The following is a 16,829-nucleotide window of genomic DNA, read 5'->3' on the forward strand; positions in this document are numbered from 1 at the left end:
GATCAGGAGGTCGTGAGTTTGATCTTGGCCGTGACTGACCTAAGTCGATAAAAATTGGTAGCAACTGTTCCTTCACCATGTACTCGGCACTTGAAGTGAAAGTTGCGGGTCCTTCAGATGAGACCTTAAAATCTGAGATCCCATGTCACAGCAGGCATTCGCACAATAAAGGTCCCTCACTGCTCAATGGCCCCGAGTGCTAAGTAAAGGTCAAAATTTGAAATCCATACCATTGTATTTAGTGAAGTTTCAACATGAGTGAAAAATTCTTGAATGGGACATAAATTATGATTTTTATCACTGTACAGAGGGCCCTTATTTCCTCACAATTGATAAAGACCTAGGGGCCACTTGTAGGGGCAGGGGCGGTTAATGGGGATTATATGGCAGCTTTCACCATCTGACAATGCCAGTCTTTTGTGGATATCATACATTTCTTCAAGAGCTAATTGTTTCCTCTTCACACTACCAGAGTATGATTATACCTTCTCTGTAGTATTACTATACCTAGATTTGTATCTCTCTGACATCTGTTTCTTCTACCATTCACTACCATTCTAACGCCCAAAACCTGTTTTATAAGTTTGTCTGAGTCTCTTTGCACTTTTTATGCTGTGCTTTGTAGCATACAGAAAAGATACACACAAAACTACTTATAAACATAATTTAATGCATTTTAAGAACAAGACATACCACTCCTCAGATCGTTTTGAGGACATTCTTTTCATTAGCCCTTCATGTTCTTTAAAGTATAACACAACATTATAAAACTGTTCATATTAAGAAACATTATTCTTGACAACTAAACTTTATCCGACAACTAGATAGTCTCCTTTAATTTTGTGGGGAGCTACGGTAAGATTGAGGGGGGCGGGTCCCTTCCTGATGCGGCCCGAGGAGTCGTAATGGGAGCCGTGGCAGGGACAGTACATTCCTCCGGGGTGTGCGCCTTGGTCCTGGAGGGGGATACACCCTTAAAAATACAAAGCACGCCAATAAATCAAAGAACATTTCACGCCAATAAATCAAAGGAAAAAGAAACATTTCATGACAATAAATCTAAGGGAAAAAAACATTTCATGCCAATCAATCAAAAAAAACATTTTTTTTTTCATCGTCACAGAAAAAAAAAAACCCAATCTAATTTACCTTCATGTAGACACCTTGATATTTTTTTCTATAACAGTCGCATCAATTTCCATTTTACCAAGGCAATCTACCCAGTAAACAGTGTTTCCAATAACAAGCCAGAATAAATTAGGGTAGATAAGAAAACAATAATTTTATTTTTTTACTTTACTTTTTATTTTATAAGCATCAATTAATCACCCAATACTAAGGGTTTTTTAAATCATATATGCATACACATTTATAATTGAACAAGCACAACAAAACAAACGCTAGGATAGACACATTACTACAGTACAGTGTCCGAGACCAGCATTTTATTGACCACACTAATAGTCTATAAGAAACTAACAGAGTTTTTGAAATCCACCGGTCCCACCGGCAAAACTGGTAAATATTTCCAAAGTCCGGTAATTTTCTTCATGTTATCGGTCCGAGGGACCGGTAAAAAAATTGGATCTTTCTGGAATTTTAACCTCTTAACCTCTAAATTTTAGGTTTTTTTGTGAGATTGTCTGAAGGATTGAATCTGTGTGTATGAAAGAATAAACTCAATGGCTTTTTACGACAGTTAGTCATTTTTTTCTGCCATATCTGTGTATGTTCGATCAATCAGCTGATTCAATTTGTACAGAAATGTTAATTGTAGCTTTATTTGGGGTGCAACATATGTCAACCGAATTGCTAATCATCATTTACCTTGTATATAAAAAGTTTTAAAATAATCATTTTTGTTACATTAAACATTTCCCCCACATTTGAACTAGCATTTCTGCTGGCCGCTAGGGGGAGACAAAGAACGATAACCGTAAGTTCTGAATTGTTGATAGTGCTCTTGAATAGACAAACAAAACATCAGGTAGTGAGTTCTACTTGGAATACTTCCCTGGCGTATGACATTGTCCGAACAAGGTAAATATAATTTTTGTAGGTTCATAGAAAGCTATTCTTACTCAGTTTTCATCTGTTTCAACTTGAAATGTTAACAAAAATCATTCTAAACGCATGTGTTATGTATTTGTCAACTAGAAAAAATATTATTTACAAAGGTATTTCTGCCTAACCTATGCCAACCCATCATTTAAAAAGTGCAAAATATGTTTAGATATTTTTATGCAAAATTACAGTTTGAACAGAGGCAGCACTTTTTTGTGACCATTTTTTTAGTATGTGGAAGTGGTGATGTTTAGTCGTTTTATTACCTCCCTGTTGTTTATAGTTTTGTTCTACGTACGTCATAAATTTTCATGGAAGGCATGTTCTATGTAATTTCATTAAGTAAAATTATGACAACATTTGCTAATGAATGATACTAATATAGTGAATATGTTGAATTTAAATGCATCCCACTTTTTTCAAGTTCTATGTTATGCTACACAAATACAAGGAAACGGGTTATAGATACGAGTTATCCTTCCTAACTCCAAATTTATCTTCCCCTTGGGACACACATCGCTGTCTGAGGTAGGCTCTACCTGTCACTTGATTTTATGAAAACTAGGTGTTTAGGCAAATTTCATTTTGAATATACCATTGTATGAAGATAGAATAAAGAAAAATGACATTTGACCTTATAATGTTGTATTTTTATTTTTAGGAAGAATTGCTATTTGAACTCCGTTTTTGCGGTAGGCAGCCATGTTGGGTATCTACTGTAAATATCACACCTGTTTAATTCAGTCCGGGGATATTTGACCCTTTCGATTTTTTTTAAGTCCTAACTGGATTTAAAACATTTTTTTTTGTTTTGAATTTGGTTTGTTGATGGACCAGTGAATATTTGTGTGGACCGGTGAATTTCACTAAATCACTGGTCCACTTGACCAGTGAAATTTTTTTAATTTCAAAAACTCTGAACTAATAGAGAACAAATGTAAGGTTCAAAGTCTGAAATATTAAATGATAGGGTATGTAGATGAAATAAGGGTGATTTTGGTTACTGGAAACACCCCGAAACATACACATTTTTTCAGCCTCATTACTTTACTATTTTACCTAAGTGTGTACAGACTCCTATCAACACCATCCACTCGGGCTTGAGTGATCGGTCCGAGTCGTGCTGGGGGTCTCGGAGGGACAGGAGGTCCACGGACTGCTCAATCTTTATCTCCTCCTCTGTTCTGTGTCGTACAAATAGCGGCATCCCCTTCCAGGTCGTGAGTATGCTTGTTCCTACGGGGATATCGGTCAGCTTGACTTCCGTCACTGCCATGGCCCTGGCAGCATCGTTAATGTCAAGATAGCCCACCAAGTCCTGTACCAGCTCCTTACCCATGTAAGCCGTGGCAGCCGTCACCCCTGTACAAAAACACATACATCACTCAGCTAAATGTGAAATCTCTTGTTACAAAGTCTACAATCATTTCTTACAATTCAATTTGTCAACCAATTATTTTTTTTAAGGTTGCTTTATTATGTTCATTTAAATTACACACTATTGATAATCATATTGCAAATGCCTAGAACATATCATACCCGCCTTAAATCACGAAGAGAAATGAGTCAATGATTAGCTGTAGTATCTGTAATATCCTACCTCCTACTATGGTATAGGAGAAGACCTTTCTTGTCGTATCATTGGTGTCTCTCGGAACATTGGCCTTCTGGGAAGTCAGAGTCCGGTATTTGGAGAAGTCGGGTTGTGGGAGATCAGTGTGGTAGCCTCTCCTGGCTGCAGACAGTAAAATAACACTTTCATATTGCTGATTAATATGCAATTAAACATATTTTTTTAGGTCACCTGAGTAAACTCAGGTGACCTATTGCTATCTGTTTTCGTCCGTCGTTGTGCGTCGTCCGTCGTGCGTTAACATTTGAACATTTTCAGCTTCTTCTCTGCAACCACTAAACCAATTTCAAATAAATTTGGCACAAAGGATCTATGGGCGAAGGGGAACAAAACTTGTGAATTTCATGATCCCTGCCCCCCTGGGGCCTGAGGGGTGGGGCCAAAACCACTAAAATTAATGCAATCTTTAAAAATCTTCTTCTTTACTCCTGGACATCAAGCAGTCAAACTGTTTGCATGATTGTAATCAGCAATGAGTCCTCTACCAAAATTGTGAAATTCATGGCCCTGGGGTCAGGGGTCCTAGTGCTAGGGCGGGGCTAAATAAGTAGGTTTTGAAAATGCATTATTTCTTTGAAAATCTTCTTCTCTGCTCCTGGGTATTAAATAAACCAACTAAGTACATAGTTATGATGAGCAAGAGTGCCTCTACCAAAATTGTGAATCTTATGGCCCAAGGGTCAGGGGTTCCGGTGTTAGGGCGGGGCTCTATTGATTATCTAGTGAAAATACATGAATTCTTTAAAAATCTTCTTCTCTGCTCCTGGGTATTAAATAAACTAACTAAGTACATAGTTATGATGAGCAAGAGTGCCTCTACCAAAATTGTGAATTTTATGGCCCCAGGGTCAGGAGTTCTTGTTTTAGGGTGGGGCTCTAATGATTATATAGTGAAATTCATGAATTCTTTGAACATCTTATCCTTTGCTCCTGATTAATATACTAATGATCTAATTACATATTTAAGGCCAGGATTTATTTTATTTTCAGTTTTACAAACCCTCCACTCAAGGTTTTGAATTTTCAGAAAAAAATAAAACATTTTTTTTCTTTCCGATGTCAAATTTGAGTCGGGATCGAGATTTCAAATTTACGAACTCGCACTTCCGGTTTTAAGATGAAACGGCGAGTAATAAAGCTAGATCTGAGAAGATAGCTTGGTTTAGTGTAAAATTCATCGATATGAGTGCCATTCAAAACGTTTCACCCGTTCAAAGGACAAATAAAATGCTGACGACTTTGTTGCACAATGACATGCTGGTGAGATAATTATGTATTCGTTTTAAAAGTATCTGTCTGTAAATCATTTTCCTCCCCCAGGTTTGAAACTGCCCGTGGTAGCTATTGCATATTGCCAGCGACATTGTTTAGGTTTCTGTTATAGCTTACAGTCTAAGCATCATTCTTTAGAAAAGGGTTGCTTATGCATCAGATGTAATTAATAAAACTATGGGAGAAGTTAAGTCCATTTGAGGAAGAAATAAACAATAACCTGAAGAAATAAAAAAAAAATTCAACTATTAAAAGGCAAGAATATACAAATATATACAGGCATGTAGTATCATTTGTATCAGCCAGAAAAATTATTTTACACTTAATTGAAAAAATGTTCACCCTACTCCCCAATACTCCCTGTCTGTTTTATGACAGGAATATTAAAATTTTAGGCATCAAGTAAATTTTAGAACAATGTCTACACATTCACCTAACACATATTAAAAAAATGAAGATATATTGAAAGACTTTTAAAGAATTGATTTTTTAAAATATATTTTGACCAACATCACAAAATTTATATAACTGGCCCAAACTGGCAGATGATGAAATAAGCAATTAAATGTTCTTCTTTCCTATTTGTAAGTATTATGTGTCCATTGGTAAGGAGCCTATTAGAATAGCATAAAAAAAGAATGTACAAATGTTAATAATTGATTTATCAAAATTTTTTTTTTTTTATTTCCTTCTCCTTCGGGACTTTTTTATTCTCATGTTCATAACTAAACCTAAACATAAAAGAAATGCTGGCCTTATAATGAAGAAAGGGGCCTGTTTCAAAATAGATAATTTCAGGGCCGCTGGGACAGGGGTACCAGGGTGGTACTTTGACTAAAAATAAATTAATGCTTTGAAATCTGCCCTTTGATAAGCAATGGTGCCTCTTTCAAAATTTGTGAATTTCATGGCTTTTGGATTAAAACACGAACCAAATACAATTGCTGGAAAGTTGTTACATGATACTCAGGTGACCTATAAGGCCCGTGGGCCTCTTGTTTCTTTAAATATGCACTTTTCAAACTTCATTTTGGTAAAGCAACTATCATTTGCAGACCTGTCAAAATTTTGAAATCTGTCAGACATTGGTCTGACAAAGTCAAATGTTGCTCTAAGAAAAACAATTAGTTTATCCCACTGATCATAATTTAGACAACTTGAAATCTACACTACCCCACGATGCTACCCCCCCCCCCCCCCCCCCATTTGGATCTGCCAATGGCATTTGCTATAGTATACTGGTGTCTCATTATATCGCGGTACTTAATTCTTTTGTATTTAACGTGTTATTTCAAATTTTTACTTTTACTTACATCAAATGATAATTATAATTCTAACATTGGCCTAACTTTTTAGTGTCCAATTATTTTCCAAGCTTGCATCATTTAATTTGTGGTCTATTTTTAAAACAGGGAGTCTTACAAGAGGCCCGTGGGCCATATCGCTCACCTGAGAAGCTTTGACCATTCTGTTCTTTATCCGATTTCCCCCTTGTAATACATATTGTGACCCCACTTTATCCCACTGATCATAATTTATACAACTTGAAATCTACACTACCCCACGATGCTACCACATAAGTTTCAGCTTTTCTGGCCCAGTAGTTTGTGAAAAGAAGATTTTTAAAGATTTTTCCTATATATTTCTAGGTAAAACTTTGATTCCCCATTATGGCCCCGCCCAACCCCCGGGGGTCATGATTTTAACAATTTGGAGTCTACACTACCTCAGGATGCTTCCATATAAGTTTCAGCTTTTCTGGCCCAGTAGTTCTTGAGAAGAAGATTTTTAAAGATTTTTCCTATATATTTCTATGTAAATAAATTTTGATTCCCCATTGTGGCCCCGCCCAGCCCCCTGGGGTCATGATTTAAACAATTTAGAATCTACATTACCTCAGGATGCTTCCACATACATTTCAGCTTTTCTGGCCCAGTGGTTCTTGAGAAGAAGATTTTTAAAGATTTTTCCTATATATTTCTATGTAAAACTTTGATTCCCCTTTGTGGCCCCTTCCAACCCAATTTAGAATCTACATTACCTCAGGATGCTTCCACATAAGTTTCTGCTTTTCTGGCCCTGTGGTTCTTGAGAAGATTTTTAAAGATTTTTCCTATACATTTCTATGTAAAACTTTGACTCCCCATTGTGGCCCCGCCCAACCCCCGGGGGTCATGATTTGTAAAATTTAAAATCTACACTACCCCAGGATCCTTTTACATAAGTTTCTGCTTTTCTGGCCCAGTGGTTCTTGAGAATAAGATTTTTAAAGATTTTTCCTATATATTTCTATGTAAAACTTTGATTCCCCTTTGTGGCCTCTTCCAACCCCTGGGGGTCATGATTTGAACAATTTAGAATCTACATTACCTCAGGATGCTTCCACATAAGTTTCAGCTTTTCTGGCCCAGTGGTTCTTGAGAAGAAGATTTTTTAATGACCCCACCCTATTTTTGTCTTTTCTTGATTATCTCCCCTTGTGAGGGGACTGGGCCCTTCATTTCAACAATTTAAATTCCCCTTCACCCAAGGATGTTTTGTACCAAGTTTGGTCAAAATTGGCTCGGTGGTTCTTGAGAAGAAGTCGAAAATGTGAAAAGTTTACAGACAAACGGACAGACGGACGGACGGACGAGCAAAATGTGATCAGAAAAGCTCACTTGAGCCTTCGGCTCAGGTGAGCTAATTAACCTCCTAAATTGGAGTCTCATTGTATCGCGGTATGGGAATACACATCATCATGGAAACTTGTAAATGACACAGACTTCATTTTTATGTAATTCTACATGAAAAGTAAACGATTGCACAAACTGAAGACTTTTAAAAGATGAACTTTATTATAATTTTTTACGAGGTTATAATTTTAATGGTCTAAATATAATTAAAATGGGACTGGAAGTCTGAAAATTTTGTTTTATTTGAATATTTCTTTTTTAAACGGATGTACCGTACTTCTTAAAGCTATATATGCCGTATTAGTGTTTTATTTTAAAAGTAATAAATATATGTGGTATCTCATCAAGTTATATAAGTTATATACTTTCTGCAAATAAGACAATTCCCCTCCATCACTTTTAAAAGTTATGAAATATTATTTGGTAAAAATTATTTTCTCTCCGTGTCGGATAAAAAACCGCCTCTTATTGAAATAATCATGATCACGTTGTCTCGCATGTTTACAGCAAACAATGGTCCAATCTCGTGAATGAACCGAAAGGTGTCTTCCCACTTAGCCAACATTTTGAAAAAATACAGGTAAAACACAGGTAAATCTGTGTTGGCTAAGTGGGAATGGGGTGTAGGTGGAGAACAAAAGAAATTAATTACAGGTAGGCTATAGTCTGTTTTAAGGTGAATAAAATATTTATTAAATTTAGTCTATTTTAATTTGATACATTTATTAAAGAACAGTTACATCAGTTACATCAGATAATCAAAATTAAAAAAAACCTTTCTAATTATTTTATGTATTTTTTTTTTATTACATAATCATGCACATTTCAAAGTTAAGATATCAAGGATTTTAAACAATAACCCATTTATTTTTCGACTTTATATTTTAGAGAACAGAAAATAATTAAGTCAATTAATCTCAAGAAACACTAGGTTTTACAAGTTCAAAATTGGGTGAGAATTTAAATTTGAACATAAATCACATTAATTTTACCATGTATATTTACACTTTTATATTATTACACTTAATCCTTTTTCATATTTTAGCTCTAGTCATGCAGATATGCCATATAAACATGTAGATTTAGGTATAATTCTTATAAAATAAAAAAAATGCTTAATTCATTGATTATATTTAGATTGTTTATAGTTTTTCCTTCTTTTATTGTTTTAAAAATGAAAAAGCAAAATATGCTGCAACATGCCTTTTTTAAAATGTACAAACATTGAAATTTTTAATTGAAATTAAATAATTTTGGGGCATTTTCAATAGTAGAGTAAAACTATACAAATAAAACAAAATGACAGGAATTCAAAAGAAGTTTAAAGTTTTGAGGACATTACGGAACTCAATATATAATTAAATAAGCAGAGTTGTGAACATCAAGTATATGGAATGAATATTTAAGCTGGTGTCTTCATCAGATAAAAAATCACATTGTGTCAGCTTTGATTACTGTGTTCATAAATTACCATGATCAAATATTACATACTTAGATAAATATTTTTAATCTCAAATGTTATACATATATATTTAGAGTATTCAAAATTCTCTCACTTTTCTTTTTTGTTTCATCATCAAATACTTCATTTCTTATAAAATTAATTATATAATTTTTATTAATATTTAATTTTTTTTAAAAATGCAGATTTTACTATATTTATATAAAAATAATTCTAGAACTTTAATTTTATTACTCTGATTTTATAATTATATTGATTAAAATTTTAATTTCGATTTATGTATTTTTACACATTTCAATGGTAGTAATTCTCAGGTACTGAAAACAGACTATAGCTTGTTGGTCACTCAGGTGTAAAAACCAAAATGTTGGCTATGTGGGAATAGGTTTTTTTCAAAATGTTGGCTAAGTGGGAATAACCCAACGGAAAAGCAATTGTCTTTTCAATGGACATTTTCGGTTGGGTGAACTTCTACAGATGTCAGCGACTGTGGATAAAGAAGTGTGAAAATCATGTTGTGCCAAAATGAAATAACTAATACAAACAAATGATATAATTTGATCAATCAAAATGGTTATTCGATACATTCGATTCTGCATTTCTTAATGGTTCAAAACAACAAAAAGTATTCCACAGAATATCATGTATAAATCTGCACAATATACCGAATGCCAAAACCAGAATACTACTAAATAATATAGATATATTCTTTACATATGAACCACAGTATTTCTGACCCCTTGAAAATAATATAAAAAATCTTGCAAGTAGGTTATCAGCATTGGCTCGGGCTAATTCGAAAGTGAAATTTGAAGTTTGGCAATAAATTTTAGTGAATGAATAGAATTTAGTTCATGTTTAGTAGTGAAAGATATTGGAACCTGTTTTACTTGTCAGATTTCTTTGAGCTAGTTGATTTTTATTCTAACTGTTCTATCCCCCTACCCCTCGGATGAGACCGTATAAACCGAGGCCCCGTGTCGCAGTAGGTGCTGGCACGAAAAAGATCCCTCCCTACTCAATGGCCCTGAGTGCCGAGTATAGGACAAAATTTGCAGCTCTCCACCGGCAAGTGGTGGCGTCTCCATATGAGTAAAAAATTCTCCAGAGGGACGATAAACAATCAATCAATCAATCTATTCCCCCACCCACTTAAAAAAAACCGATGCTACCTACCTGAATTAATTTTTCTTAAAGGTGTTAATCGAAATGCTTGGTTGTGCCCTCAAACTGGAATAGTTTTTAGAGGCCTGGAATTCCTTGACCAATTTTATTGTATTAGCCCAACTATATTTCTAAGAAGGCAAGATGTATGGTATGTAAGTTTCATCTACATATGTTATGTAGTTCATATTAAAAAACCAAAAGGGATAATTGACGATATCCCATTCAGGGTGTAAACATAGCAGTTTAAATTATTTTCTATACATTGTACTTGACATAAAATATTTTTTGCGCATAATGCGCTCCATACTGAAGATCCGTAAATGTTCACCCAACCGAAAATGTCCACTAGCAGTACAGCACGGGGAAACTCTAAACAAACGGACCTGTACAATGGAGTGGGGAAAACTTTAATTTTCATCATTGTTAATCATTTGTATGCAAATATGAGCATGGGATTAGTAGATAATAATGTACATAATGCATCAAGTCTTTCTGAGAGCGATTTAAAAAACTAGCCTTTTTGAAAAACACATGTAGTATTTTATGTAGTAACCCATAAATACATTAAATGCAACTCATTGAGCTGATTGGTCTATTTGTGTCCCTCACTGAACAGACGTCACAAAATATATTTTCCTCCACCTGATGATTCTCGCGATGCTTTTCCCGCGCACATGCGCAGATCCAGGATAAACGTCAATCCTTTATAAATATGCATGAGAATATCGTGTTCTTTTCCTGACCAGTACTTTGTTAATACCGAATAAAATTTCGTCGAATTTGCAAGAATGCTTCATTTTTGGTAGCTTATCATACTCCAGAAAATTTTGTTCGGTTTCAGCTGTGCAAAAATACTGTTTAACACGGCATACATATCTTTAATCATCAAAAAATTAAACATTCAGACAACATTCATATTGTCTATCAACAAAATGAATATAGGCTATGTAATGTATCCACATTTTTGCAATATACCGCGATACAATGAAACCCGCGATATAATGGGAATCGAGTATACTTATCAGGTCTGGTACAATCACTGGATTTAGCTACGTAGCTTGATTTACCTACATAGCTTTATTTACCTACCTAAGGTAGCTTTATTTAGCTACCAAATTGATTTACATGTATTTCTTTTAAAAATCATTTTTCTCAGGGTGTGCAGAAAATATCATTTTGATGCAGTGATCATTTTCTGATCAACTTTGAACTCATCTGAAAACAACTCATGAAAAAATCCCTCTTGGAAAAATGTCTTTTTCTGCGCAATTGCAATCAAAGTTCTGAAAGTTTTGGGGCTATGTATGACAGTTAGAACAGTTACTCCTTGAATGAAATGACAAAGAAGTCCAGTTCTGGTTAACATGATAATAGGTCGGTAATTGTTCAGCACAATGTTAAGTAATCATACTCAGTCATGCCTCACTGCGTCCAATAGAGAGGACAGTTAACCACACAATGGAATTACATGTTTTCCTCTAAATTGTCCAAACGCAGCAATGTATAAACTATCTCTGCTTTGGATTGTTTTTTTAGCCTCCCTAGTATAAATATCAATAGTCATTTAATTGCGACTTTTTGTCTCTTTTTAATAAAAAGAAAACTTTTGAAAACTTACCTTGAAATAGGTAAATAAAGCTACCTGAGGTAGGTAAATAAAGCTACGAAGGTAATTCAACCTTGTACTGGACCTGCTTGTAAATGTTATGAATGTCAAAGTCAAAGCCTGTTTAATGCTGGCAAAATTGCGCTCGACTTTACTGTCCCACCGTTAAACATATTAGCGAGCGCAGCGAGGCGGCGCAAAGCGCCGCTCGCATAGTGAGCTCAATAGACTAACGTGTACGAACAGAGGAAATTCAGGTTGAAATCTGCACATTGTTCCAAGAAATTTTTATGAGTCCACGTGAAAAAATTCCAAACTCCCAATAATCCTTTGCAGTGCATAGCAAAATGGTGGGTAAAACATAGCAACAACTTACTTGAAAAAAATTACAAACAATGATTTAATGCAATCTCCATGCCACAAAACTATCGTTTGCGTCCTAAGTCAACAGACTTTTTATCTGACGTCATACTTTCGTCACTTTAACGGTTCGGGTATTTCCGATTTTGTCGGAAACATCCGAGAAGTTCGGAATCTCGATCCCGATGCTTGGGAAGTGATTTCTTTTTATTGTTTTGTTTTTTTCCTTTTTCTTGAATGATAGGCAGTACATGTGTAGGTTTATGATAGTGTAATGTTTGGTCATTTCAAGTTTCCATATTTTATTTGTATTTAGAATACAAATCTTGGCATATTAATTAAATCCTATGAATGATTCACATTTTGAGTATTTTAACCGTGTGTATTGTACATTTATAGCGTGATGTTCTAAAATTGGATTCACAACTTTTTATGTCTTCGTAGTCAAAGTGAAAGTAGAACGAGTATATGTAATGGTACATGCATATCCTTTCGTATTTAATAATGTCCTTGTTGAAATAATTGCATAAATGTTGTAAAAAGAGTATGATCTACTAAATGTTTTGATTAAATTACGTTTTTCACTAGTATTTTACCTGTATTATGCAAGCACATGTTGTAAACTGCAGACAGTCTATTTTTCTATTTACATGGCGGCGCAATGCATTATGGGTGAATTTTCGTTTACTTCTTGATCCGCGCATCTGATATTTATGCGCTGACAGTTTTTTGCCATTACTTAGAAAAATGAGCTTTAAGGTAATTAATTATGTTTTATAATACATTAATGAATTAGAGTTATTGTTTATTCATATTTTATTCTTGTTTAAAGTAATTTTTAATAGACGGGAACTATTTTCCTTTGTATTTTTCTTTGGAATTCCGTTGCTTTCCAACGGATTCCGTTATGTTTTGGAACGGGACCGTTCCCCGTGGGTATATAAGTGAGATACCGTTGTATAACGGGGACTCCGGATTTTGTTGGGTTTAAGATAGGACGTAGGTGAAATTTTAATAACTTTGGGGAAAATTTCTTAATTTTTTTAATTCAGTAAATTGGAGAAGTAGTATTTTAGCATTTATTTATTAGAGTCGCTTCAGAAATTAATTATGTCTTAGGGAAGCTCAATATTTTGGGGTAAATTTAGGGTTAGGACGTCTGCAGCCACTTTATATTTTTTTATTGTATTTTCTTGATTGAATCTTGTAAGTGTTTGATTGTTAAGAGATTAAGTCAAAATAAACCATCATCTCAAGATATTTGAATCTTATTTTAATTATTTACGGAGATCATTTCAATTGGTTTAATTGGGTCAAAAGTATCATTTATTGAGAGCCATCCAGTTACTTATATTTACGGTGTCAGATTTTAGAGTGCTAACTCGCTACAATAGTACATAACTGCGCTCGCCCCAACGGTCACACGGTAACGGGAATGCCTAATTGAAGACCTACAGGTAATTGAAGACCTACAGAAGACCTACGGAAGACCTACAAAAATAGGGGATATATACAGCAAAACTGATATGATATTCTGGTTAAACATGTCCTAAATATGTAAAATACACAAAAAAGTTTTATAAAAAGAAGTTTTAAAGTGTATTTTTTAAGCTCGGTAAGGGGAACTATTTCTTCTCTCAGAAGACCTACAGCAAGAACGGTAACTCGCGTAAATAACAAATCAGCTGTTCACCAAAACATATCAAGAAAATGTAATTATCAGAAAAATGTAAATAAAAAATAATGTTAAAGGACGGAAAAAAATCATTGGAGATACTTTATATATACATACATCAAAGATAAAAAAAAAAAATAATAAAATGCAATATTCTGTCAGAAACAATCTATTTTATAATTGTTAAAAAAAAAAAATTAGTTATTAAAATCAGTAAAATTGTAAACACTGTACATAATTTATAATACCATTATATATTATGTCAGTCATAAAATCATTATAAATACATACACTTGTATATACGTTATATTTAGTATTTTATATGTGTTTATAAATAGATCAGTATAATATTTAGTTCGGGTTTGAATTGTTGATCATTAATAAAAATTCATAAATGATTTGTGTTCTTGTTATTAATAATACCTAGTAATGTCATTTATAACATCTGGAAATTTTTATAAGATTTGCATTTATGTAGAGAATGAAAATTTTAAAATTGCAGTTAAAAGAATTTGAAGTAATTTTTCAAGAAGAACACAGACATAATCACTTTCAAAATCTTATTTCCCCCGAGTCAGAGCATCATAATTTTTTTTAAAAATATGCATGCATTTCTTATGTGTGATAACATGCGTGTTTATTATTTTATTCAATTTCAAAAGGTGTGTATTTTCTTTTAATTTAATTATTGAATGGTACACCTGGTATCTTCAAGATTGATATAATGTAAATGTATATTTTGGCTCAAAATGTAAAAGAAATAAAAGCTTATGTGTCATATTATAGTGCCTATTTCTTGGCATACAGCATGTTATCTGGAAATATACATTTAATTAAGTTATTAAATATTCCTCGTGAATGTCATATAAATGTGTTATATTGAAAAAAAGATGACCATTTTGAATATTAAAAAAAAAATTCAAAACGTAATTCATTTTAGTAAGTTATATTCTGAATAAATGCACAATAATTTTATTTGTTTATTCTTGCTAGCATTTTTAAGATATAAAATAAATATTTTTTTTTATATCTTTGCTCTGTTGACTGCAAATTAACATTCATCAGAGCAAGTGGGGTGTGTTGATAATTGCAATCAAAACACGGATATATCCTCAGGGTGTCTGTGTATACAACAAATTAGTGAAGATCGAAGCCCTTAGTACAGAGTAATATTGGTTAATTGAGACAAATCCACAGCATACATATCAATAATTTGAACTTGAATATTTAATATTTATCCCATAAAACATATTAAAAGAATTACAATATTTATTAAATATTAACTATAGATTTCAAGTAGAATATTAATTTGATAAATCAAATAATCATGATAATTATTTATATTTTTAACTTCATCAAAATTCATCATCCAGCTGATTTCTTTATCATAATTCATAATTGAAAAACTCAACAAAATCATTTTCATTTTTTTTATTATGTGATATACATATATAATTCTTCCTATAAACTTCACAATATAAATGAGCGTGTTGTTGTTTACAAGACAAGTCAGCCAGAGTTACCGTTCTTTCCGTAGGTCGTCTAAGAGAAGAAATAGTTCCCCTTACCGAGCTTAAAAAATACACTTTAAAACTTCTTTTTATGAAACTTTTTTGTGTATTTTACATATTTAGGACATGCTAAACCAGAATATCATATCAGTTTTGCTGTATATATCCCCCATTTTTGTAGGTCTTCCGTAGGTCTTCTGTAGGTCTTCAATTACCTGTAGGTCTTCAATTAGGCAGGCCGCACGGTAAAACATATTAAAGTTATATCATAAACAAAACTAAATACATACACAGACAACTGACAGCGGCAACCCTTGCATTGAACGACTGTAATTCAGGAGAAGTCTTCCCTATCACTGGAATATTTGCCGTTTGGAACTTAACTAATGGCCCTGTATTACTTTTGGTTACCGTGTGCGAAAGTCTTGAGACGGCTGAAGCTAAAGGAGCTCGAACAGTGTTTGGAAACATCGACATTGTCGCCAAACTGTTACAAAAACCGTCTTGGCAAGGTTAACGGATGTTAAAGGGCCCGTTTTTGGTAGCTATCAATCTAAATTTTACCTTCCGGATGGAAATGGAAAATGTCCCAGTCTGAGTAATATGATGACCACCGATCGGTTTCTATTTTCGTTGCAATTTGATGAGCCATAATTTCGTTTGTTCATTTTTTTTATTGAAAAACCGATATATTTATTTAAAATCTTAACTGTAAGCTCAATTTTCACGATTTTTTTTCTAACAAATGCAAAATTCTTGTTTTAGATTGATTGTATGTTGTTTAACGTTCCTCTCGGGAATTTTTCACCCCCATGCTGATATGGAGACGCCACCACCATGACCACTTGTCGGTGGAGAGCTACAAATTTTATCCTTTACTCGGCACTTAGGGCCATTGAGAAGTGAGGGATCTTTTTCATGCCAACACCTACTGCAACACCGCGACGGGAGCTCGGTTTAAATACGGTCTCATCCGAAGGACCGGTCTCCACGTCCCACAGAGGGATTCGAACCCGCGATGTCACTTAAGATTGGCTCCTTACTTCGCGACTCTAGAGTAGAAGCTCTGTCCACTGCGCCACGCGGGCGACTTCTTGCTTTAGAAAGTGCCAAAAAAAATTCTGGGGTAAAAGTTAGGACTTTGACAGTTTGAATAGAAATCAATCTGATTGACAGATTAAAATCAGATCCTATGATCCGCTCACATTAGCATGATGAGATCGCTACACAAGGGATTCTTGTGTGGGGGGATTATATCATTTTATTATCGTTTTACTAACAGCATGACAGTTTGTTTGATTAGGGCGTGCTAAAATTTCGTATGCTGATTATTGCGTGGACCCTGAGGTCCACGCAGTAAATATATAAGCGAGGTTAAACCGGATGCCATGGGCAAACGACAGG

The 16,829-nt window shown here is 34.0% G+C and overlaps 1 protein-coding gene across 1 annotated transcript; it reads right to left on the reverse strand.

Moving 5' to 3' along the window:
• Window positions 1-650: 650 nt before the first annotated feature.
• LOC134278144 (uncharacterized) lies at window positions 651-15,965 on the reverse strand. The gene is made up of 4 exons (XM_062760460.1): window positions 15,716-15,965; window positions 3,665-3,799; window positions 3,124-3,426; window positions 651-973 (listed from the first exon to the last, which is right to left on the reverse strand). The coding sequence occupies exons 1-4, from the start codon at window positions 15,900-15,902 to the stop codon at window positions 810-812; spliced, it is 789 nt and encodes a 262-aa protein (XP_062616444.1). The 5' UTR covers window positions 15,903-15,965; the 3' UTR covers window positions 651-809.
• Between the last annotated feature and the right edge of the window lie 864 nt (window positions 15,966-16,829).

Source organism: Saccostrea cucullata, unplaced genomic scaffold, assembly GCF_032062105.1.
Source record: "Saccostrea cucullata isolate Sc308-1 unplaced genomic scaffold, CSIRO_AGI_Scuc_v1 ctg6535, whole genome shotgun sequence".
Classification (NCBI taxonomy): domain Eukaryota; kingdom Metazoa; phylum Mollusca; class Bivalvia; order Ostreida; family Ostreidae; genus Saccostrea; species Saccostrea cuccullata.